General features: G+C 46.6%; 1 protein-coding gene across 1 annotated transcript; it reads right to left on the bottom strand.

Moving 5' to 3' along the window:
- Window positions 1–1,241: 1,241 nt before the first annotated feature.
- Window positions 1,242–20,107, bottom strand: EXOC3L4 (exocyst complex component 3 like 4). Its single transcript, XM_062495825.1, has 11 exons — window positions 19,774–20,107; window positions 16,149–16,800; window positions 13,462–13,579; window positions 12,307–12,432; window positions 10,937–11,037; window positions 9,529–9,624; window positions 7,430–7,544; window positions 5,333–5,455; window positions 4,917–5,069; window positions 3,553–3,674; window positions 1,242–1,404 (listed from the first exon to the last, which is right to left on the bottom strand). The coding sequence occupies exons 1-11, from the start codon at window positions 20,105–20,107 to the stop codon at window positions 1,242–1,244; spliced, it is 2,103 nt and encodes a 700-aa protein (XP_062351809.1).
- Between the last annotated feature and the right edge of the window lie 4,501 nt (window positions 20,108–24,608).

Genomic DNA, 24,608 nt, shown 5'->3' with positions numbered 1-24,608 from the left:
TGTAAGCTCTGTTGCCAGAAAAAAAGTAGCATTCAAGGCTATGCCATGTCCACATTTATCATTTTAATAGATCATAAACACATCTTTGTAAAGTCTTAGATTAAATCCTGTGGAGGGCAGCCTAAAGGATAAATTGAATTAAATAAAATCAGATTTGTACAGGTTTAGGCTGCAGAATGTCTCTTTCAGTCTCCCCTGCAGATGTTGGATGTAAAGCTTTGGATCCTTCATGAAAAACCTATGGTGATCCATGTCTATCAATGAGATGATGCTGGTTTATAGCAGATGAGGATCTCATATGTAGCACTGTCTGTCCACCTCACGTTTGGTTTCATGCTGCAGTCAGATTGTAACAGATTTGTTAAAATACATTTAAACACACAAGAAAATGGACTAGAGGCATTTTCTTGGGTGGCACTTTCCCCAGGTCAAGGAGAACTTGGAGCTTCCCTCCACATGGCATATCCAATCCAGGCACGTCTGTAGACATGAGGATGTGATGGTATGAACAGATCTTCAGTCCAACAGGGGTTCTGCAATGCAGCCCTTGATTGAAGAAAATCTGCTGAAATGGCAGAGGGGTCATGGGGGCCACCCTGGAGAGAAGAGTGTTCTACGTGCTGTGTGTCCCGGCCATGGGGTTTGGTTACCCAGTGTTTTCCTCCCCAGGCAGGTAGTGGTTTGTGGCCTCAGGTCACAACGTCATGACCTTGTGTCATGCCAGCTCAGCCAGCTGGTTTATGGGGGAGGAAATAAAACTTGAGTGCTACCACATCCCTGCCCAAGCTCTGCCCCTCAGTTGCTTGTGGGCACTCATTATGAGGGAGGCTCTTGCTCTGCTGCTGTATAATTATGCAGAACACAGTCCAAACCTTAATGTAGCACTAAGGCCTTAATATAGCTCTGAGTGAACTTCTTTTGGTTTTATCCTGTTCTTTGAAAATACATTCAATCTTGCACCAAACAGTGGAGCAGCCTCATAGCAATAGAATCCACAGGGAACATGAGGTGGACACTGTGCCTGGGCTGGAGCTGCTGCCCAGGAGCTCTTACAGGAGATTGGTGTCTTGATGCATCTGTTGCCTTTGGGTTCTGAACTTAGGGTAGCAAGTTCAAGAAACTACTCCTTTCTCCACAGCAGTCAAAAATTTGGGTTTGCAGAGGAGTAGGGGGTTTAGCATATTTTGGATCATGTGTAGAGGCAGTGTAGGAGGAGGCAGGATGCTGACTTTGGTCCTATGTTAGAAGCAGCTGATGATTACTGGAACATCAATTTCAGCAAAGAGTGTGCTGCCCTCTCCTCCGTTGGAGCTCTCCTGTACATGGTGCACTTGCCGAAAAATCGCCGCTCTTCTGGTGCGCCCCAGCCCCCGGAGCGCCAGGATGGCCAGGATGTGCTCCTTCCTGCAGAAACCAAACAAGAGCTGGCTCAGATCTGGCCAGAAAAACCAGGACAGAGGCGAGCAACCAACAGCTGTACTGGAGACAGAGCAAGGCTATAGCAAAGTGCTAGGGACCAACCTCTCGCCACGCTGAAGGAGCCACCAGGATGGGAGTCTGCAGTCTCTGGAGGTACCAAACCAGCGGGCAGCAGCTCCTCCCACACCACGCTGGTGGGACACCCTCCTGCTGCTGGTGCTTCAGGGAATTTCCTTCTCTCTCTCCACACCCGTGATACCCTTTGCATGTTTTCCAGAGAGGCTGTGGACCTTTTGTGTAATGATTATTTTGAGATGAGTAATGGAAGTGCTAATATTTAGGAAGCTGATAGGCACTAATTAGATTAGAGCTGGAAAGCCAACTTGAAAACATACCCTGTTCCAGTAATCTCAGTGTATACAAATTCAGCAATGTCTCTGAGAGCTTAGGGGAAAAATTAACAGGGACCTGAACAGGAAGCAATGCAGGTCCAGCAGGTTCCGCCTCATTTTCCAAACTTCATTGTTAAAAATGTTGTTACTCAATAATGGAAAATCAGAAATTAAATAAACCAAGAGGACAAGCATTAAAACCTGGCTTGGATCTGAGGCTAATAATGAAAAAGTACCACAAAAAGCCTTGTAAATGGCTTTTCTGACTGGAAAATATTTTTCAAATAGCCATCATTGATGACTAGCCATCATTTACCTTCCCCATCCTTTCCAGAACAAGCACTGTTCTTTTTCACCTTAGTCTGGTCACTGGGGTTAAACCCTTATTGAGGTTTATTTATTTGTTTGCTTTTATTGTTTGAAGGTTTTATTTTTTTTGGTAAGATAGTTACGTTCACCTAGGAAATTACTTAGGAACAACTGTTTCTTTACATGTCCATGTCTTGAATTCCCCCACACAGATAAGCCTGAAGAATATCTGAACCACCCAAGTAAAATCTAGTTATGAAAATCTTTGAGCCTCAGTTTTGGGAAGAGGTGAATATGTTTAATGTGATCTTTTCTCTCAGTATTTGAGGGTCCACTTCAGTATTCCAGCAACTAGTTAAATCTTATGGATTATTTTGATTGCATAAATATCATTCAGTGCTGAACATTTGGGGTTTTTTTCTGAAATTACTCTGATGAAATGGAATGTTTTTGCAATCTGTACCGCTGATATTCATTCTCAATGGTTGAAAGAAGAATTGTAGAAGAGAAGGTATCTTCTGATTTGCAACTGCTTGGCCATGCACAGAGCTAGTCACTTTCTTTACTTTTCCAGGAGTTTTAATTTTCCAGATGCAGCCTTGGAACAGCAAATGGAAAGTACAAAAGAAAGAATCTGTAATTTATTCCAAAATTTAATGATTTTGTTGAGGCCGCTTCAGAAACTGCAGCTGAACTGTGTCAATGGCTGCCACACTTTGAGGTCTGAGCCTGGGAACAGGAGACAAACTCTGCTCCAAATCTGGAGCCTAAAAATTGGCCAACATGGCTGATACTGATGATGCAGTGGAAAGCAAACTGGAGCTTTACTGTGAAGTAAGGTTCATTTAGAGCAATAAAGTGGAATTCAGTAATAGAATGCATGGGAATGGTTTAAAACTGTGTCAGGGAAACTCTAGACTTGACATTAAGAAGCATTTTTTTAATGAGATGCTGGAGCTGGCTTCCTAAAGAGGTAGTTGATGTCCCAAGCCTGTCAGTGCTCAAGAGGCATTTGGACAATGCCTTTACTAATTTACATTAACTTTTGGTCAGGCCTGAAGTGATCAGGAAGTTGCACTGGATTATCAGTATAAGTCCCTTCCTAACAGACTGAAATAGTTCCATTCCATTCCATTCCATTCCATTCCATTCCATTCCATTCCATTCCATTCCATTCCATTCCATTCCAAAATGAAAAGGCTTTGAAGGTAATTTGTGTGCATTATAAGGTACCGCACACAGGGGGAAAAAAAGAAAAAGTATGCAGCCATAAAGAGAGAAAAAAAGTTGAAATTCCTACTGTTGCTGGCATCCTGATCTCTACTGTGTGCCCACCAACAAAGAGAAAATGAAGAGCTTGGTCCAGGCACAGGACAAGCTGCTGCTTTTTGGGATGGAGCCCAAGAGTTCTGGCATCTGCCACTTCATGTACCTGATATCTGGATAGTCCTGGCACAGCTCCTTGACATATGCCTTGATCTTGTCTTTTTTCTTCTCCCCAATGATATTGGCAATGTGATTGATGGCGGGGAGGAGCCAGTCAGCGTCAGAGCCCTGTGGACAAAGAATCACATGGGGGCATCAGGGAGAGCAGCACCTACTAAATGCCTTTTTCCCTGCGGCAAGAGCATGGCAGCAGGGTGTATTTGCTGGTGTGAGCCAGGACTGGTGCAGGCAGGACAGGCTGCCTCAGGCAGGCCACAGGGTGCAGAATGGCAATGGTAAGGCACTCCTGGGAGCTCTCCCAGGCCTGACCCTGCACTTCACAATGCCCACGAGCACCCAAGCAAGCCAGAACCTGAGCAGGGCATTGTGGCTGTGGTCCAGCACAGCAGTGGATGCCAGACAGTTCACTACCTGCTGCCTGATAAATTCATGTGCTTCTTCTCTGAGATGGGATTTAGTGCCCTGAATTCCTGACTTTCCAAAAAATCCAATTAATTCGACTTTGACTTCCCTGAAAAATCCCAGACTGATGTTGCTGTGAGAGACAGAAATGTTAAAGGTTGATGACTCAACCAACTGCGACCATTGTTTTGACCAACAGACCCCTAAACTGCAACAATCAAGTCTTGTTGCTGGATCCACAGGTGGTGATACCTTTCCTCTCTGTTACCTACTCTTAGCCTCTTAGCCTTTCTTTCTTTTCCTTATATATTTTCTTAAGTGATATTTTTCACTTTTATATTGTTACATTACTATAGGCAATTACACAGACACATCTATCTATCTATCTATCTATCTATCTATCTATCTATCTATCTATCTCTCCATCTATATATCTCACATCGGTCACTCAGTGTTGTGCCACTCTTACCTGGCAAAACACTGCCACCACTTTCTCCCCACACCCTGCTGTACACAGAGTGTGTACCCAGATGGAACTTCTCATGGGACTCAACTCATGAACTGTACCCAGGGCAGGGATTCTTTGGTGACAAAATGCATCCCACGGCCTGAGGAAACAGGCCCAGGAAGAAGCTGCTGCAGGATGAATGTGATCCTGCAGCACATGTACCACCTTATGCAAAGCTCCCTGGGAACATGTTAAAACACCAGGTGCTGCCATCAGAGAGCTGCTGGCTGAACATGCACAAGCTGCCAATGCAGACAGGCTGCCAGGCTGGAAACCCACACCTGCAGTAACCACCTTTATCACTCTCTTTTCAGCGCTTCTATATTTCTTGAGGCTTGTCTTCCTCAAGAGCTTGCTGCCTGGTCTCTGTGAAGCCAAGTGGGAAAATTGCACCTGTGGGAGTGGGGCAGCCAGGGGGTGCCAGGAGACAACTCACATACCTGATCAATGAGTGTATTGTGAATGATTGAAGCTTCCAGGCTCATCTTTCTGCTCACTTGCTGCCGTGTCTCACTGTTCATTTTCCATCTGGGTTTGATGACCTGTGTTACATATTCCTTCACCACGTATTTATGAACTTCATGTAGAAGCTCCTGGTTGAAAAGAAGTAAACCTCATGGCTTTTTTTGCGCATTCAAGGCCAAGGCAGTGAGAGAGGGCAGGGAAAGCCCTCAGGTCTTTGGCAGCACCTGAGAGCAGCACACCATCAGCACACACTCACTCATATCTGCAGCTTTATCCACAGTTATAAAGAGCAACCACACTTACAGAGGAATCTGCAGGTCTTACCACAGTCTGAAAATTATGGTGTGACCCCTCAGCACCCCTGTGCCCAGGTGTGGGACCAGCTGCCTACCTGCCTCAGGGGCTCCCTCATGTGCTGCAGGTGCTCGGAGAACTGCGAGACTGCTGACGCCAGTGAGTCCGGCCTTTCCGTCGCCAATATCCAGTTCTTGGTCAGGATTTTCTTAAGGAGTGGCTGAAAAAAGACCAACTCACTGATGGCACAGATATATTCAGAGTAGCTGATGTTGCCCTAGCTGAAGACACCCAGCTATACACCTGATCTCAAGCTTGAACTGGAAGCACAGAGCTTTCACCCCTCTGGGGTGATGAAAACACACGAGGAGCAGGCTGGGTTTTTCTCTACACCCCATGGAATTCACACCCATGTCTCCCCTTCTGAGCAGGCATCCCAGTGCAGAGAGGACGAGCATCACACCCTGAGCAGGAGATGTTTTGGTATTAAAGGCTTCTTTGGGATACCTCATTTCCTTGCTCTGCGCCACCTGCTGATCCACCAATTCTATTTCTTTAGGCAAATAAATTTGTTTCTGTAATGTATTGGGGAAGAAAGAGATGAGAATGTTAACGACAAGCAACTCAGGCATGACTAGAACAGGCTGTGGTGGGCAATGTATGCCAGTGTTACATGGGTTTGCACCAGCTGTGGAAACGAGAAGTCACTTGGTAGTCAATCTGTTGGAAATTAGCCCAATAATCCATCACCTCGACAGCCTTCTCCCTAAGGAAATCAAGTTCTTTGTGTTCACAGCCCAGCTAGGAGGCTGTCTGTACTCCTGCAGACCTGTATGAAGTCCTGCTGGGATTTTCTTCCTGCTCCTTGCTCTGATGTGGTGGTGGGCGGAATGGCAGCTGGGAGCATCTCCAGCGTTATGCCTCATGGTTAGTGATGACATGGGAGTGATGGCACTGTTTCACATCTATCCTGGGTACAAAGTAACTGTGACCAAGTGTCCTGAACAGGTTATTTTCCTTTGCTGGGTCCCTAGAGCTAATGTACCTTCATATAAAAACAGCAATATCTCCTAAATACTTCTGGCATCCGGAAGAGACTTCCCTGAAGGCCAAATGCAAAATATCCTTCCTCTGGCATGTCCCCTTTTTTCTTCCTAGCTCTCATGATCTCTGTCTTTAGACTCCTGGCAATCTCCTTCCCAATTATCTCCCCCCTTGCTGTGCTCCCAGCCTGCTGGAGAGCTGTTTAGAAATGCTTTGACTCGGCCTCTCTCAGTTCTCATGACTTCTCATCTCTCTTGCTCAATGCCTTGGCTCGGGGCCTTTCCTCGCCTGCTGTTTAGGCTCCAAGACAAGATCTGCAGTCCCTGGAAAGTCCCTTTGGCCTGGAGGGCTTGGCTTAGGTTGGAGAAGTTCCATGACTGTCTTGGTTTCTGGAAGTTATGTTTGGGGATTTAGAAAGTCAATAGGATAAGTGAAAAGGGATGGGACCAAAGGCTTGATTTCCCCCATCTCTTCTATAATACCAGCTGGAGCTAGCAGATCCCAAATGACTGAGAGCAGAAAGGCTCATGTTCAGTACCTGAGAAGCACAAACTCCATTGGAGCACATTGCCTTTCAGGCCTCTTAACACAAGTCAAATTTTATCAGAGTTTTATCAGTTGATACAAGATCTTCAGCGCCCTCATTCTGGTGGGTGACAGTCTTTTGTCACCATGGGAACAGCTTGGAAAAACCACCCTACCAGAATGAATTCTGTCCTGTCTGAAGAGGTTTCTGACAGACTGTGATGGTAGGTCTATGAATCAGTAAGTCAAAGTCCTGAAAAATCCAAATTATTTGATAGAAGGAACAGTGCCCCATTGGTGGTGTTCAGCTGACCTCTCCAGTGCTTCACTTTGGATAAGATTTTCCCCACTGCTTTGCCTGAGAGACTGCAAGCTGCTAAATATACTTTTCTTTGATTTTTATTAACAGCTTGAAAAATGTATTGCTCATAGCAAAAAATTCCCAGGATGCTGGAAATGTTGCTTTTTAAGGGGGATTTCCGTAAGTGTTAATTGCATTTTGGAGGGACCATAATGTCATTCTGCAAAATGAGGTTTAGTTGGTGAGACAAGGGAAGGGCAGTGACACTCAGCTGCTGCAGATAATCCTTAAACTGAGGAAATAATACGGCCAAGATCCTCTTACCTGTGCTTTTGTTCTTAATTTTGTTAAAAAAATGTTTGTGAAGTTCCTTGTCAGAGCTGCCAAAATCTTCTGCAGTCCTTCAGTATTGACTTTAAATGCTGTTTCCAACCCTGACCTACAGAGAAACAGAGATAACCAATGAGTTAATGTTAAAATGTAAACTATTATGGAGCCCTAAATGTTATCTAGATTGGCATGTTGGATATTATTTTAAAATAAACTTGCATTTCTACTACTTCCTCTTGGAAACACTTACTGAGTCAAAGTAATGGCTCATTTGCACAATCCTGTACGCTGAAAATTAATCATAGATGAGTAATTGTGGTTAAAAAACCCCCTCAGATTTCCTCATCAGGTGGAACAGTGCAGCCATGCAGAGCAGTTGTGTAGGAGCTACACCTCTGCTAAATGATTTCCAGGTACCTGGGAGAGAACTGAGGGCTGTGGGGGTAAAGTAAATAATATAGCCAGAGAAGGGAAAGCTCCTGTGTCCCCCAGAGCCTGTCTGATTCACTCCACAAAATGTCTATCAGCAGCAGCTGGGATGGTAACTATGGAGATGGAAACCTGTGGAATTTCCTAAGGACAGTGCATACTTCTGCAGTTTTACCTTATGAGAAAGAAAACTTCTGAGAGGTCAGTGAAATTCCCAGTGTGTGTGTGCGCGCGTGTATTTTAGGGGCATTGTGACCTCCTGGCTTTCTTCTCACTTTCCATCCCTGTCTCACTGCAACATGCTCAGTGTTGGTAAGGGGGGCAACTGAGGCAGCAGCACCACCAAAAAAAACATCCCTGAGCATCCCTGGGTGTGCCACATCCACTGCTGTAAACAGAGAGAGCAGCAGGTTCCTGTCACTGCCCAGATGTATATATATGCCTGAGGCTGCCCTGGCAGGACTATAAAGCACCCAACACCATCCCTATCATCACAGGCTGGAGCTCAGGACTGTAACTCTGGTTGAACACCTGAAGTCTACGTCCAGCATCCAAAAACTGGTGCTGTTAGGACGCCTACATTTGCCCCACAACTCATCACCCCAGCTGACGAATGTCTAACTTGACTCAGGAATAAACCCATCACCCAACACTACCAGCTCCCTGCCTGGGGCTGGCGTCTCCCCTCACCCCCTCTCCATTGCCCAGCAGGGAAGGGGCAGCAATGTCCCGCAGGGCAGCAGGATGCAGGGAAAGCCATTTCCTCGGCGAGGGGAGCATTGCTGGAGAGACCGTGCCATCTAGAGACTTCCTGGCGGTAGTGCTCGCTGCGGCTGGAGCCGTCCGCTCCTATGAGACACAGCACGAAATCTCCTCCATCCCTGAATAATACTTGGCTTATCCATCCCTGCCAGAGAGGTGCAGCAGCAGGGGTTGGAAATCACAACCCAATCTTTCTAGTGGTCAGAGCCCACGCTCCGCTGCTGTGGTGTTTGCCGGGTTGACAAACAAAAGAACCACATCTGCATGGTAAAGATGTCCCCAGATGCTGATGAGACCCTGAGCCTCAGCACAGGCCTGATGGACCAACCCTGGGACATGCATTCACTAGCACCATCCTACTTATGGGCTGAGGGATAGATCTTTGACAGTCAGCCTCATGATACCTGTTCATCAGAGGCACTTTCCAACACATGGCTTGAAGCAACTAATTCATGCAAAGCCCTTGAAGTTCCAGATGCCAGCAGCAATGGCAGGCATTTATTTTGGGGTTGAGTGCTTTCATTGAGTTTCCTCCAGCCCAGTGCCAAAGGCAGCCTTGAGGCCATGTTTCTGAGTTTATTCTGCTAACCTCTAGAACAAAAATATCAAATGAAAAAAAAATTCACCTGAGGATGAAAAAGATGCTCTGGAAATGAGTTCAAAACTCTCATGCAAGCACTGCATCCATTGATATTTCTGTCTTTTCACGCTTGTGGCTTTTATTTGTATCCCTTGGATAAAATCCTCCCATGAGATTAGAAGGGCTGGAGACTGAGCACCCACCAAGGCACCTCAAGGAGAACTTGGTCTTTCCTTTCCAGATCCTGACACCTTCCCAGACCCCAGAAATGCGGCAGTTCAGCATGGGGCGGCGGGGGGGGTGGTGGGGGGAGCAGACTTACACCAGATCATGGAAGCTGTTGATGTAGGCAACAAGATAGGGCACAAAGATGGGGCTGTCCTGGGCAGTGCTCCACGCTGTGAACTCCTGCTCAAACCTGTAGGAAAATACACCCAGATAATACTAAAGGTGGGGGCACTGAGGATGCCTCATCTTCTGTGTACAAGGTGCTGTCACAAAACACCTGTGGCTGGTCCAACCTGTCCCCTCTGTATGCAGACAAGTTTTTTCCAGCTGTCATAACATGTGTGTTCAATAGAGGGGAATAGATGGCAGATAATTGTGGGTTTAGGATGCACTCGCCTGAGTAGGTATGCAGCACTTTTGGAGAGATGCCAGGGATGTTGGGAGGCCAAATCTCTGACTTCTCCTCATGCTGAGGGTTTAATTGCAGGTGTGATACGCAGGCTTATAAATCTGAGCCTTAATTTCTCTGGCTTTTGGGGCAATACATTATGTGTCTTTTAAGCACACAGGACTGATTTTGTAACAGAAGATGTATAGGAACAGGGCTGCACACCTACCTTCCCTCCCCCCCAAAACCTCAGCATGGTTGTTAGGTAGTTGCTTTTTATGTAGCACCAATTTTATGGGGCTGACAGCTGTTTCACAGCCAGGTCCATGCTGAAGGCAGGAGGCTGTGTGCTCAGGAAGGCTTTGCCTAGTGGTCCCATTCTTTGTCAGGGTAAAGGAACCTGATTGAGCTGGCCCCAGGCACTTGCATCTCAGGTTTGTTTAAGTAAGAGCTTAAGTTTCAGTGTTCCCTTAATCTGAGAGCCCTGGCTGCTCCAGCTTGCATTTTACACAGTTAAAAAAAAAAGAAAAAAAGAGAAAGAAACAAAGAAAAAAAGCATTATTTCAGCAATTTCCTTTGGACACTGGGTAAATTTTAAGGGACTCATGAGGCAGCCCAGCTGTGTGTTACAGCAGAGAGGGTCTCATCAGCCTTTTTTTTTGGCCCATAGCCATGGGATGCCAGAGAAAACCACTCAGTAGGACTCATCCCAGGATACCCAGATGATGTTTTGGGCAAACAGGCTTTTAGTCTGAGGGGTCTGTAACCACTGCTTGCTCATGACTGAAGCTGCAAGTTACCAGTATCCAATGTAAAAAAGTCCTGGGTGAATAGGACTGCAGTAGTCCCGTCCCTTTCCAGATAGCAGCTACTTCCCAGAACTCTGACATTAGATTTTTTGATTTACAGAGTCCCATCTAGGTCTGTTTATGACTCCCCCCAAGTTGTTTTGCAGCCAGCTTATTACTGGGGTGATTGTGATCTCTAATTCTCCCAGGAGCAGCCTTGTGCCTTCTCAGTCTCAGTGTCTGGTCCAATGCCTGGACCTTTTCCCTGTCTTTTTACTGGGGTAGGACTCATTTATAAAGAAAGTGCTGCCCAGATCAGTGATGACCTTGGTAAGAATTCGAGCAGCTCTGCCATGCACAACTCAAGCATTTTTGTTTCCAGGCTTCTGCTGATAGCTCCAGATAACTTCATGTGCTCCCCGATGATCTAGAAAAGGGAATGAAGAAACTCCAGTGAGTGGTACAAGCACTAGTGAAACATCCTTCACAAGGATCTCATGCAGCTTTGGTCAGTAAGAACAGCTCACCTAACAAGGGGGCAAACAGCCAACTTGTTGCCAGGAGGTTTTCATTAATCTCTGGAAGTTTTAAAACTTATAATGCAGAATGAGCCAGGAAGGGTCAAATGATTTGTGATGTAATCATTCACCCCTAATGGCCTCATGCCTTCTGGTGTCCGAGTGTGAGTTAGAGGCAGTGGTGGCTGGAGTTCAGAGGTGTCCTGGTGTCATCCTCCTCTTTTGGGGGGAATTGCTGAAGGGATCAACCCCCAGCCCAAAGCCCAAGGAAAGCAGAGCTGTCCCCGTGTATGACCCCATGACAGGGGTGACTATAAGCCCCATCCCTGAGGGCCCACAGAAGCCCCCTTCTCAGGAGTGATACCAGACCAGGTCAGCAGAGAGGGTCAGGCATCACTCTGAACTCCTGTTTGCACTGGAACTCCTCCCAGATTCCCATTCCTATGATCCCAGCTACACTTCTGGACTGAGGTGTGTTGCAGTCCTACTCTGGTATTTCCCACGGCATCCTATCCATCTGCTAAACCAATTCAGACCTGCCTTCCCTGTGATCACATAATGTATAATATTCCTCTATGGAAAAACAGTCACATCAGCAGGCAAAACTCTTTGATTTCCTTTCTTTCTCTCTCCCTCTCTTTTTCTGTTAGTTTTATTTAATTGAAGTGACTCAACCAATTGAGAGATGAGAATTAATCCAAACCCCTCCTGCCTTTATTACCCAGCAGTCTCTAAAGCTAGTAGGGGCTTTTGTTTTTTGTACTGTGTAAATTGGAGTGGCTGTCACTGCCTACAGCCTTTCCCCAGCTTTCACAGCCCTGGAACAAGGTTGCTCTTTAAGCCAAAGGTTTTTTCAAAGAAACCTTTTCTTTCCACCTTTTTTCCAATTCTCCTTCTTCTTCCTAATCAAAGAGGTTTTGGGACTTTAAAATCAGTTGCCTATTGTGTTGCTGACACAATTGACAGCAGGTTTAATTTGCAGCTAGAAGGCAAGCAGGAGAGCTAAAAGTTGTAATAAACAGCATTTTCTGCTCTAATGTATTCTGCCAGCATGTGACTTACATAAATTATCACAGGGGGAGGTACCTCCACCCCAGAAGGAAACGGTCCAGTTTCCCTGGAGCCACAGAGACCCTCCCTCTCCCTTCTCCCCCACTTTCCCCCAGCTAATTAAATACCGTTTGAATATCAAAAGAGAGTGAGTGGTGGTAGAGGTTTTCCTTCTCTTCTGAATGAACTTCCTTCTCCCACTTCTCTGTGACCTCTAGTCTCAGGATGTTTCCAAAATAACTTCTTATTTTCCCCTAAATGTTAAACATAGGAAGGAAACGTGCAGCTCAGGATAATGAAGAAAACACGAGTACAGCCCCTCGCTGAATTTTGCTCCATCAGCACGTGGGTGCGGCCACCACGAATGGCGTGGAAAGGTGAGCAGGGTCACCGGCCTTTGCTCCAGACCTCAGGAGAAATCAGGAGCTGTGCTGTGTGTGTGCAAGGTACTGCCAAAGCAAAGGAGAGTCATTCTCCTGGCAGGGAAACAGTGGGTCAGCTGTTTGTTTGATTGCAAAGTCTCCAGCACATGGAATGCACCGGGTTAGGATTAAAGATCAAACCAGTCCTTTCCAGGGTACAGCCAGTCAGGTAAGCAGCAGCACAGCAGCACTGTTCAGTCCTGGCTGATAAATTGATCTTGTTGCTGGTGAAACAAAGTGATCTTTCACCAGCACTGGTGGAGCAGTACTGATTTAATTCAGATGGGTACCTTGAGCTCACCTTGTGCTGTGCCGTGATTCAGAAATTATTTGTAAGAAAATGTCTGAGCCCAGCAAAGAGTCAAGAAAGTCTTACATAGGGTGCTAGACAAGGACTGCAGAAAGACAGCTGGGAAGTGGCTTCATCAGAGGACACTAACCATGAGTCTGTCCTCTGGTGGGGATGCCCAAAGTCTGCCAATAGCAAACCTCAGATGTGGTGGGGGAGATCCCACACAGTGACAGTAGCCAATACAATGCCTTTACATTGTACACATTGCAACTAACTAACTAACTAACTTTGCAATGTGTACAATCTGCAGAAGCTCAGCTATGACCTTCCAGTAAGTGTCTGCCATCCTGAATGGGTCTGGTACAGTCCTGTTGGCTCTGCTTGGGTCCCCAAGGTGGTATTCAGGAAGTTTTTGCTTTAGAGTACAGGCCAGTTTGTGTGGGGCCAGTAGAACTCAGCACCTGGTGGGGCTGGAAACCACAATGCAGTCATCCAAGACTTCTGTCTGGGAGGCTGGGGCTCCTGTACCTTCCCTGGGGGGCATATGGGGACTAGGTCAAAACTCTCACCTTTGCAGAAGCAATGTAGTCATTTTTCAGTTTATCCCAATCAGCTGGTGTTAACAGCAAGGACAGGTTTTCTGTCTTAACCTCTGGTTTGAGCTCGGGATGACCCAGAAAGAGTTCACTGGAAAGAATCAAATGAACAAATTATAATTTCTCAGAGTGTGAATAAACTGATGGAATATTCATGCAGCATGAGCTACATAATTATTAAGCCATGAGAAATATACTTAAAGCTTAAACTGTGCTGCTTGTTTTCAAGGTTTAACAAGAAAACCTTTCCTTTCTATTCAAAATCATAATTATTCAAACCCAAAATGATCTAAGGTTCCAGCCCACTTCAGAAATCATGAGACTTCTGAGTTGTTTGGACATGAAAAGTGCTATGAGAATTTACTTTTTAAAATAAACAACGTGAAGCTGATTCATTCGACTAGAAGCTTGCAAAATGCCTTTCAGGGTAATTCTGTAGTAGCGCGTTGCTTTGGAGTTAGCCCATCTCCCTGCCTCCTCTGCAGTGTCATCTCACAGTTCATGTCAGCCTGTGATTTGTCTCTGTGCCTTGTCCTGATCCAGGGGAGGTGGCAGAGCAGGACCTGGAAGGCACTCCCATGCCTGGGACACGAGCCACGTTCCCCTGCAGATGGAAGTGGTGGGTGGACCGGCAGCTACAGAGTCTGACTCCAAAGAGGGCTCAGCTGACACCAGACTTTGCTGCTCACTTTCCTCCGGACTGACATGTAATCAGGCCAGCTGATTAGCACGGAAGCAGGGGAAGGGAGGGAGTGCCTGTGTTCCTCTCTCTGGGCAGGAAAAATATTATTAGCCTGTACAATTGAATGTACTACTCCTGCAACCTGCCACAGACTGTGGAGGCACTGCATCTTGCAGGGCAGTGAAGGTGGAAAAAAGAAGGAAAATATTTATGCACTTGATGAAGGTGGGGCCTAAGTTTGGAGCTGTCACCTTGTTAATTGGAGAACACAGCTGCAATGCCCTATACACAGCCTGTACATTTGCTCAGGCACCAAAAAAGGGTTCCCATTGCCACACCAGCACTGTGCCCACAGTTAGGTTCAGAAACAAGTGAGGACTGTACTGTACAAGGTCAAACTGCTGCAGAGTGACTGCTCAGCAGAAAATAAGTTCAGTCTGCTGACAGTGTCCTGGAGTCAATGCTTCCATGGTCATGGTTCAGATTTCCCAGAGAGGAACATGTCCACACAGGGAGCATTGCATAACCCAGCTGCTGCCAGAGCCTGCTGCTCATTCTAAAGGACAACACAGATTTAAATATGGACTCTCCTCCACAACTGAAAGGACAGTCTCAAATATGTACTCAAGGGACTCATTCCCACCTTTTTTTTTTTTTTTTCCATTTGTTTGAATTGTAACATCAATAATGAGTTTGGGTCAGTCAATCTCCTCCTTTTTCATTATTTATTCCAAGAGACAATGAAATTTTTTTGAATGGGAAAATCAAATGGAAACAGCACAGAACAGCCAGATGATTGGAAGCAATGCCCAAAACAACTGCAAACTCTCAACAAACCCCTTCACAGCAATTTGGAGAAATGTGTCAGGGGCACTTTTCTTTGGTATAGAACTTGGCTGCTCAAGCTCATTTCTGTCTCCTGCTCTCCACCCTGCCAGGGTGGAGTCATGCAGGAATCTTTCTTCAGATGAGATCTGCAGGGATTTGTGAATGAGGGGATTACATACATCATTATGGTCACCACACTCTAGGTAGGGTTTTAAGAGCAGAACTGGGTAAGTTCACAGGAGAAACCTGTTGAGGGCTATTCCAAACAAAGAACCCCTGCAGTGCAAATGTTTCTTACCCAAAAGCTAACCCAGGCTAGGGGTGTTCTGGGCAACAGTGTGCTGCTGCTTGCTCTGCTGTGTCATGTCCCCTTTCTGGCCATTTTAACCCACTGCTTGGCTAAGTGCTGATACTCCTGCCTTTGATCCTTCTTTGTTTTATTTGAGGGCTGCCAATGGGTTTGTGTTTGTCCATTCCTTGAACATCTGATTCAGGCCATACCTGGATGCCAGCTACCAGGAAAGCCACAATTTTTCTTTGATATAACTGTTTCACATGCTTATTTTCCAGACCTCTGAACTGGAAGGAGCTATGTCTTAAATCCCTCCCATTCAACCAGCGGACGCATCTGAGACAGAGCCTTTGTTTTCATGTGTCTTAATTACTCTCAATGATGTCTTGACTCCTCTTTAAGACTTTAAGACTCTGGCCCATGCATGGGGGTTAACATGGCCAATTTCCAAATGCATCACAATTTTAATTAAACAGGAAGAAGACCTCCCTCACAACCCCCTGCCTGTGCCTGGAAAAGTCACTGAACAGCTGTTGGATCTTGCAAAATATATGCAGAAAGGAGCAGGTTTATCAGAGCAGGTTTATCAAATGCAGGGAGGAGCTTCCTGGCATGTGGAAACAGCAAGTGGGAGAAGGAGAGGAAAACAGGGTGATGTAGATCTGTAAAAAGCAGCAAGTGCTTTATATGCACAGGCCTTTGCCCCCACCTATTAATAGGTTTGCTATGTGGCTCCACTGTAGTCACTGTATCTTGCTTGCTTGGAAAACTGAGAATGGCTTGGTGCTTTTGGAGTACCCCACAGCCCCATGGCTCCCTGGCGGAGGCAGAGGCACTGTGGCATACACAGCAGCTCACCTGTGGTAGGTGTTGGCCACCCAGTCAAGCAAGGTGTAGAGCTCGTGGAAGTCCAGTGGTTCCTGGGAGAGTTCTTGCAAATGTGAGGCAATGGCATTGTGAAAAGCTTCCACATATGTGTCACACACATGGTACTCCTCTGGATAGCATTTTTTTACTGATGACTTGATTTTCAGTAAATCTTCCCTCAGGTGTTCCTGGAGGAAATGCAAGTGGAGATCAAGCCAAGAAGTTGCTTCTTCCTTTGATGCCATGGGTGCCTTCAGGACTCTTTTTCTTGCACTCTCGTTGATAGCTTCCCTCCATTGCTCCCTCCACTTTCTGGGCCTGCCGAGCAAATCTGATCCAGGACGAGCATCATTGTCTGTGTTGGGATGAGCTGCTTCTTCACGGGCAATTAAAATCACCATGGAGGTCAGCATGGTATGCTGTAAAGTGGGATCCTCCAGTGTTCCCTCCACTATGGACTGGATTGCGTTTGCAATGGAGTTATAAAGCAAATCCACATCCTTGGATTTCCGTACAAACTCCTGGGGGTTATCACTGTATTTCTCAGAATCCCGTTCAGAGATAGTCTCATCTTCCATTAACTTGATACTTGCAAACGCTTCCAAAAGTTGTCTTTTCTGAATAAGTTCATTAATTTCCATTACTGCATAAACAGGTGGGAAGGGGTTGGGACAAAGCAGGCGTTAGGCCACTGATAGGTTGGTAATAGGACAAGGTGTCCAACAGGGAGAATTTCAGGGGGCTGTTCAGAGTAGTCAGGTCCCAGCAGTGCCTCTGAGACTGTCCCCGGGCCTCCCTGATCTCTCCAGCTCCTGTCTGACACAGGAGAGGAAAACAGTGGGAAAGCAATCACTGCAAATTGAGCCACATCCCTAAACAGCTGGTTACAGAGACAGGAAATATCAAAAGCCCTGCTGATATCCCTGCAGGGAGGCCTCAAGCAATGGCTGGTGAGGCTGTAGAGGGACACTGGAGGCTTAGGCTGCCTAAAAGTGCCTCTGGCTCTGCCCCTCTGCTGGTGTGGAGATGAGGTGGAACAGGCAGCAGGAATGGTTCAGGATATACCTTACTGGCAGGATTTCCTTTAGCATGGATGTCCTTGCTTCCCTGCATACCACTGTGCTCAGCACAGCTCTGCTGCTGTGTTGGCCATGGTGGTGTAGCCCAGCTCAGGCATCTCTGGATGAAAGGGCATCTGAAAAGTAGCCCAAGAGGGCAGGGACAATGCCAAGGGCTCTGGCTGGGGTAGTGGGAGGGAGCACAGCAGGACAGATATCTTTGGGTGTCCTGAGCTCTTGGGTCAGATATCTCTCTGAATGGTTATATATGTCCCAGCCTACCCACAAGCATGACCTCAGAGATACCAGGGCCCTGAGAGCCTCCTGTATGTAAGCCCAAAGTCAGGTGCCAAGCACAGCCTCGCACCAGTGATGTTTTTTCCCCGCGTGCTGAGCACTGCTGTCCCTTAGTGGTTTGGAGAGGTGTGGGCATTGTAGGGGCATCTAAACCTGTAGATTAGTGGTGCTTCTGGTGCTCAGGTCTTGTGTGGGTCTTCTCCACCTCCTTTGCTTTTGGCACCTACTGCCAGAACTGGCTAGTGTTGGCTGGGGGGAAGTCACCCAATACGCTACCCCCAAAGTGGCTGAGATATTGTGAGTTTCCCATTTGTTTTGTAAAGTCTTGCTTGTGCAAGAACCACTGCCTGTTTGCTAGTAAGATAAGAAGTATTTGCCGTGTGTTGAGGAGATCCAGAGCACTGTTAGCTTTTGAGAGACCCCAGGAGGCTCTCACTGTCTCCAGCGTTGTAACAGATGCTTTGAACAGGAAATCCCACTCTGATACTAGGCATAAGAAAAATATTGATGAGAAGGGGAAGGGTAACTTTTAAGCATGTGTGGCCACTGCTTCCGGGACATACACATACAAAATTATATGGAAAAATTGGAGAGCACTCAAAGAAGGACTGATTCACAGCACATAATTTCTGCCCTTTGGCTTGTCTGCACAGAAGGTTCATACCATATGTACCAACTAATCTTTGTAGCATAAGAATACCCGAATGAAGACAGAAACAAGCCAAATAATCAAACTATTGATGCATCACAGAACACATAGATCTTTGAGTGCCTATATGGTGCTACAGGTGCTTCTGTGCTCAGAAGGGTGGGAAATTCTACCAATTAACTTAGTCTGTTCTAGATAAATTCATATAAAACCTGTGTTTACACAAATGCTTGCAGTGAGAGACTAGAGGAATACATTCTGTTCTGTTTATCAAAGTGAGAAAACACCGTTTAATCACCATCTATGATAATTATTCAGGGAGGTGATGTTGGGTGCTAAATGGATCTTTAATTCAGCAATACAAGATCAGCCAGCTGGTGGTTGAAGGAAGACAATCGAAAGGCAATTAACTATTATGCAGCTTAATGGTGCACGTGGTGGAATCTCCATCACTTGCCATATTATCTCAGGATGGGATGTGTTTCTGACAGAGCAGCTCTAGTCCAGGCCAAACACAAACTGTTGGGCAGAGAATGGGCCTTATTCGTGCAATTTCTCAGCTTGTTTATTTCAGGAGATCAGAAAGCTTGTGATAACATTTTCTGCCACCCCTCATCTCTAACCCTTGGAGACCAGACTAGCAAAGCTTATGAGATGGGCTCAGATCCAGCTTATGAAGCTCACAATTTATCAATGTAAAGCAGCAAATCACTTCCCAGCATAGTAGAGCACATTACAGCAGTGAAGCAGTGTCAGCCCATCCATCTGATCTCTGTAGTACCCTATGTAGTACACAGATAATTTCTTTCTAGAAATTTAGACTGAGGAAAGGCCAAGTCATGTTGTTTTGCCTCAGTCTATCTCCAGGTGAATGCATTGTAGCACCTCTGCTTTGAGCAGGTGGAGAACATCCGTGCTCAAACCATGATCAAAGTCAGTGCAGTCTGCTCACACCTGGGGAAAGGGAATTGTTATAATGTGTCTGAGATCTATCTATAAAATGCTGACAAAACATGTGAGAGTAGCCAGCCTGAGGAAGACAAAAATCAAATACTTGCAGCACTGTTGTTGTGAGGACAGGCAGAAAGTCAATGCAAGAGAGCAAAATATCTGTGGAAATCTCTTTGCAAGGTGATCTCTAAGATCAGGAACCAAAGTGGAGCTTCCAAACCAGATCATAGCCAAGCCAACTTTGTTCCCCCTTGGGCCTTGCATCACCCTACAGAGCACATTTGGAGGACCATCAGTCTGAGAGCTGAAGAGCAGAAATTGTCCAGAATGGCAATGCAGGCAATAGCAGACTGCACTTGTAGGTATGTGAGACCAGCAGTTCCCACAGTGTGCTCAGCAGTTTGGTGACTGATATGTGTGATATCACACTGACAGGTTGATAGGTAGGCTGCTGCTTTGGCTAGAGGAGGCCACAGGGCAGCATGTTCAGTGGCAGAGCCTTGCCCAGGCTAGGCCAGGTAACACCCAGCAAGTCAGTTGCCTCTCCCTTGTGAAGGGATGCCCAGTTCTTTAGCACCTCTGTTGGGCCCAAGCCTTGCACACTGTAAATTATTGTTACATTTATTCTGCCAAGAAAATGGCACTGGTGGTTTTTTCTTACCTGAAAGAGGTTTTGCTTCAATGGGCTTACATATTTCAACAATCTTCTCCACGCTATTACCAATTGTGGGTTTGTTCTCCTCGTAGCTCCTGAGTGTTTGCAGAAGTCTTTTTGCATTCCAAGTGCCAGTAGCTTCTTTCCCTCTCTCTTTTTTCAGACTTCGTTTTGATTTCCGGATGCTAAACATTGTTTTAATGCCTCTTTCAAAGAACCCACTGTCCCTGCTCTGCGAATCTGGGCTGCTCAGTTCAGAGGAGATTTCCATTCTTTCCTTCTCTGGACTGTTCATTGGAGAGGCTGGTTCTGAGGTCACACTCCTTGTGTCTAACTCCATATTTCTATTTATCTTGTCTTTTAACAGGAGGTTTAACAAACAGGTTGGTGGCAATCACTAAAATGCATGAAACAGCAGAATTAGAGATATCTTTACCAAGGTATTACTGTGTTTCCAAAGCCATTCCTGGACTGAAAATCAGGCCCATTCCTTTCCTGTACCTAAATACAAGGACAGAGTAAGATGTAGCCTGTAGCTGCTGAACAATCTCTCTACCCACAGACAGCAAACACTAACCTGCACCAGGTGCTCTGGAAAATTTTACTTAACTCCATAAAACAGTCAAGTGGCAACTATTTCTCCAGCACCAAGGAATCATGAGATGTCAGAGATGTTGAAATCTGTGTAAACATTCTGTTTCAGTGGGTAACCAGATTACTTTCCACTCTTCTAGGTGGATTTCCAGCCATGCAGGAATAATAATCTTCCTGAATCTCACTGAGTTATTTCCACTTTCTGATGTGAATATGGCAACTTTGGGTTTTGTTGATACTTCTGCCCTTCTCAAACCCTGAGCTGCTGCTGCTGCTGCTGGAGGTGGCTCAGGGGTGAGTGGTTCCCAGCAGGTGGCTGAGCTCTGCTCCAGCCCCTTCCACCAAAGCCACAGCTATCTCTGCACTCTGAATCGTCATGGTTACAGCACAGGAGGCAGTACAAGGCAGGAAGGGTTCACATCACTCATCCTGACTCAGAGCACTGCATCCCAACATGCCAAGGATAGGTATCTCCAAGGTCAAAAGAACCTCTCTGCACAAGCCACAGGGGATGCTGCAGGAGATTCCAGATTTTGGCAGAAGTGCTCCTGTCAGTGCTGCTGGGCTGCAGCCACAGCCTCTGCACTTGCTCAGCTCCTACCCTGCTGCAGACAAACTCCCCCCTGCCCACCCTGAGGACTGGCCCAGGTGTTTGGCAAGAGGGAGGAGAGAGGTTTTGCCTTTCCTCCCTTGCAAAGACCACCAGCTAATACAGCCAGTTCACAGAGCCATTGTACACTGCAGTGCCTTAAGGAGGAAAAATGCCATGTTTCTCTAGAGCGAGCGTAAGGCAGCTGAGTGAACAGTTCAAATGATTAGAAACAGCTATTCTTGAGGTGACACAGAAACTGCCTGTCTTGGGTCTGTCCAGCCCACAGAAGCCAGAGATTGAAAAATTATTACAATCAATAGACATGTTGGGACTCTGGAAATAGATCTCATCCTTCCTCAGTCAGAGTTTTGCTCCCTTGTGCATGGTTATTTCACAGGCTGTGAACTGCAGGGATGGCATCTTCCCGTGGGTTTGTTGAGCTGCTAGCCCCGTGGGGCTCAGACTCTGCCTCACATGCTCTCATGGGAGGAAGTGTTTAACCATTCACTGCCTTGCTCAGGAACTCACCTATCACAGCCCATACAGAGGCTAGGAGGGAGAGGAGGGCATCCCACTGCCCAGGGATGTCAGTGAAAGAAGGCTGAGATCTCAGCTCAGACTATGCATGGGGGTTCTTCAGACAGTGCAGAGCACCGCAGCAGCAATGGTCAGAGGGGTGACCTATATGGCAGAGAGAACCAGGGGAAAAGGAATAAAAGGTGTGAGCCCATGAGAAAGGAAAGGAATACATACCCCAGTACTGACTGAAGTGATCCCCTCGGCAGCAAGTTGGGATAGCACAGGTGTGATCCACAGAAAATGAGAGCAGCTCTATGATGCAGGAAGTCCAGTGCAGATGCAGTGGCAGGTGAGCAGCTCTGCAGGACAGAGGTCTGGGCCAGCTCACCCACCTCAGCTGACTGGGGCACTATCCCTCACACATGCGCTGGCTGAGGGGCTCCCTCTGGGAAGGGTGCAGCTCTCCATCCTCCTTTACCCTCTGAAAAGGGCTTTTAAAAGTGGAAAAAAAGGCCCGTCCACACCTGGCCAAGAGCTCCAGCACCTTCAACTATTTAATCTCTGGAAAAGAGTCCACACTGTTTCACTTTCACTATGTCTGAGCATTTAAAAGAAGAGGTGGGGGGAAAAATCCAGGTTAATCATTACCCTATAAGTGGAGATGGGGCCTTGAACCAGAGGTTCTATGATGGGGTGAACTGCCACCTTGAGGTGGCCTGGGGCAATGAGGGAAAGGAGGATTTCAGGAGGAGGTCCTGTCCTGATGGGCTGAAGCCCCTCACTACTGGTAGGGGATTTCAAAAACAGCCACAGTGCTGCTGTGTGAGATGGCTGCATTTCAGTCCCTTTTGCCCTGTTTCTGCAGGTCACAGGTGGCTTGGTCCCAGTAATGATTGCCAGACGTGGGTGAGGGACAGGGAGTAATGTGTCTCCTGGTTAAATATTTATATATTCACATCCTCACTTTGCCTTGTGGGCACTTATTTCCATAGGGTTGCTAGCCCTGGATCCCTCCATTCTCAGAGGAGCATTTGGGAACCTTGGAGCCAACTCAAAGCAAAAGAGCATGAACAAAGGAGCCTTCGAGGTTTAAACAGCATTAAACACAGTCACTTGGTGTGTCACTGAGTTGTGTAAAAAGATTTAACCCTGGGGCTCCTTTAGTTCCCAGACAGAGGCAAGGCAGGCTGCTAGGTGTCCAAGATTCTGTTGTAAAGCAAGAGGGGTAAATTGGAGGTGCCACCATGCCATGGGCAGTGAGTACTTCTTTGCTTTAAGAGCTGCCAGCATGTCACCTGTCTGTGTGAAAAGGGACATGAAAGGAGTGAGTGATGGATAGATGTAATAAATGACATTTGAACTTTGTGCTGTGCAGAGAGCAGAGGGAGAGAACGGAGGATAACAGTCTTCTCTACCTCTAGGACAGACTGTGTGTCCAGGACATGGAAAGTGTGTGGTACGGGAATAATTATGATCATATTAAACAGAAGAATGGCAGCATGGACTTGGTGTGAAATTGGCCTGATGGAGAGATAGGACTGGGCAGAGCATCCTTTGTGGCTGCCCCATGGTTCAGGGGGAGTCCTTCCTGAAGCCTCCCTCAGCCAGGCAGTGCAGTGCTGAGCTTTCTGTCCTTGGGCTCTTCAAAGTCGTGTAAGCCAGAGACTGCCCTGCTGTACTGGGGAAAACCATTACTGATAATGCTTCTGCCACCTGGCAGGTTGACAACGTGAACAAAGGAGTGAGCTATTTATTCAGGTGCAGGTTGAGGGGTGGAAAGCCCCTTTGGACACAAAGTCCAGCTAAACTCTTTCCATCCAGATTTTAATTGCCTCATCCACAAAATATTTACATGGTGTGGGTTTGTACAGATAGGGTCACTGTGACTGGGGTGCTGCCAGGCAGCAGGTCCAGCATGGATGGGATCTGATCTGGGTCTTTCTGGGGGCTGTCAACTACCCCAAAACCCAGCTAGCAGCAGGGCTGCTGGGATGCTGATAAACACAATCCTGAGGGAGCTCTGAATCCCACAGTCTAGGTTACCTCTCTCCCTACAGTCCTTTCCGGTGCTCTCTCCTAGTAGCAGCTCTCAAGGAACACTCCTGTTCCTGGAAATGCCATCAGGGCAATGATGTTTCTAGGTGTCTATTCACAGAAGGTCATGGGAATTTAAAAATGTACTAGGTTTTGCAGTTGTTTACCATTTTTCTTCAATTATGGCTTTTGGAAAGTGTTCTGTCAAGTTGTAGGTGCATTAAAATCTGTAAGGGTGTTGCTGTCTAACAGCTCCCTAATGCCCTGCACCCACTAGCCTCAGTAAGACTTTGAACTGCTGCTTTGCCTCCTGACCCTTTGGAATATTTGGTTTGGGGTTTATTTGATCCCTCATCTCATCTGTGTGTCTTTTGCTCATATTTGTTGTCTTCTTTCTTATTTCTTTTCCTTCAATAACAGCCCAGTACCAGTGTAAGTCTCCAGAGGTGCAGTGCTGCTTGGCAGAGGTGAGGGGCAGAGAGAGTGGTTTGGGGGCATTCTGCAATTCCCTCCACAGCACCAAGGTTTTCATCAGCTCCAAAGGCCAGGAGAAAAACTCATTGCTGAGGCTCCAGGGGAATACTACTATGAGGCATATTCAGAAAGCTGATGCCCCCTCTCAGCCTCAGCAACCCAACTGGAACAGCCCTCGTGGGGCACGCTGTCACTCACTCCCTTTCTGCAGGTTTCATTTGAGATCTCAGCCTGTGTGGGTGGAGGAGACCCCAGAGCTGCAGTGATGTATTGTAGCAGAGAGACTTGGTATTTCTAACAGCATCAATGATGATGGATGAGGCAAAGACATGATCAGAGGCTGCACACGCCTATGCAACCATTTCCTCCTGAGGGGTGGTTTGCAGGGAAATGAGAGGTATTGTTTCACCTGAAATATTTTCTTTCTGCTTTTAGGTTGAGGGAGGTTTGAGCCTTAAGCTGAAAAATGCATTTGCAAGAAAGAAGCAGGTTGTGATTTGGAGGCTGGCTTTTACAGAAGGGATGCTAGCCCCTAGGTTTGAGTGGAAGAATTTGAAAGATGCATTTCTACAAAACACAGGAGTGTTACCACATCTGGGAGAGGATGTGCTCCAGACCTAAGGATGGT

Source organism: Cinclus cinclus, chromosome 6 (genome assembly GCF_963662255.1).
Source record: "Cinclus cinclus chromosome 6, bCinCin1.1, whole genome shotgun sequence".
Taxonomy (NCBI): Eukaryota; Metazoa; Chordata; class Aves; order Passeriformes; family Cinclidae; genus Cinclus; species Cinclus cinclus.
This window is presented reverse-complemented; position numbering and strand designations above follow the sequence as displayed.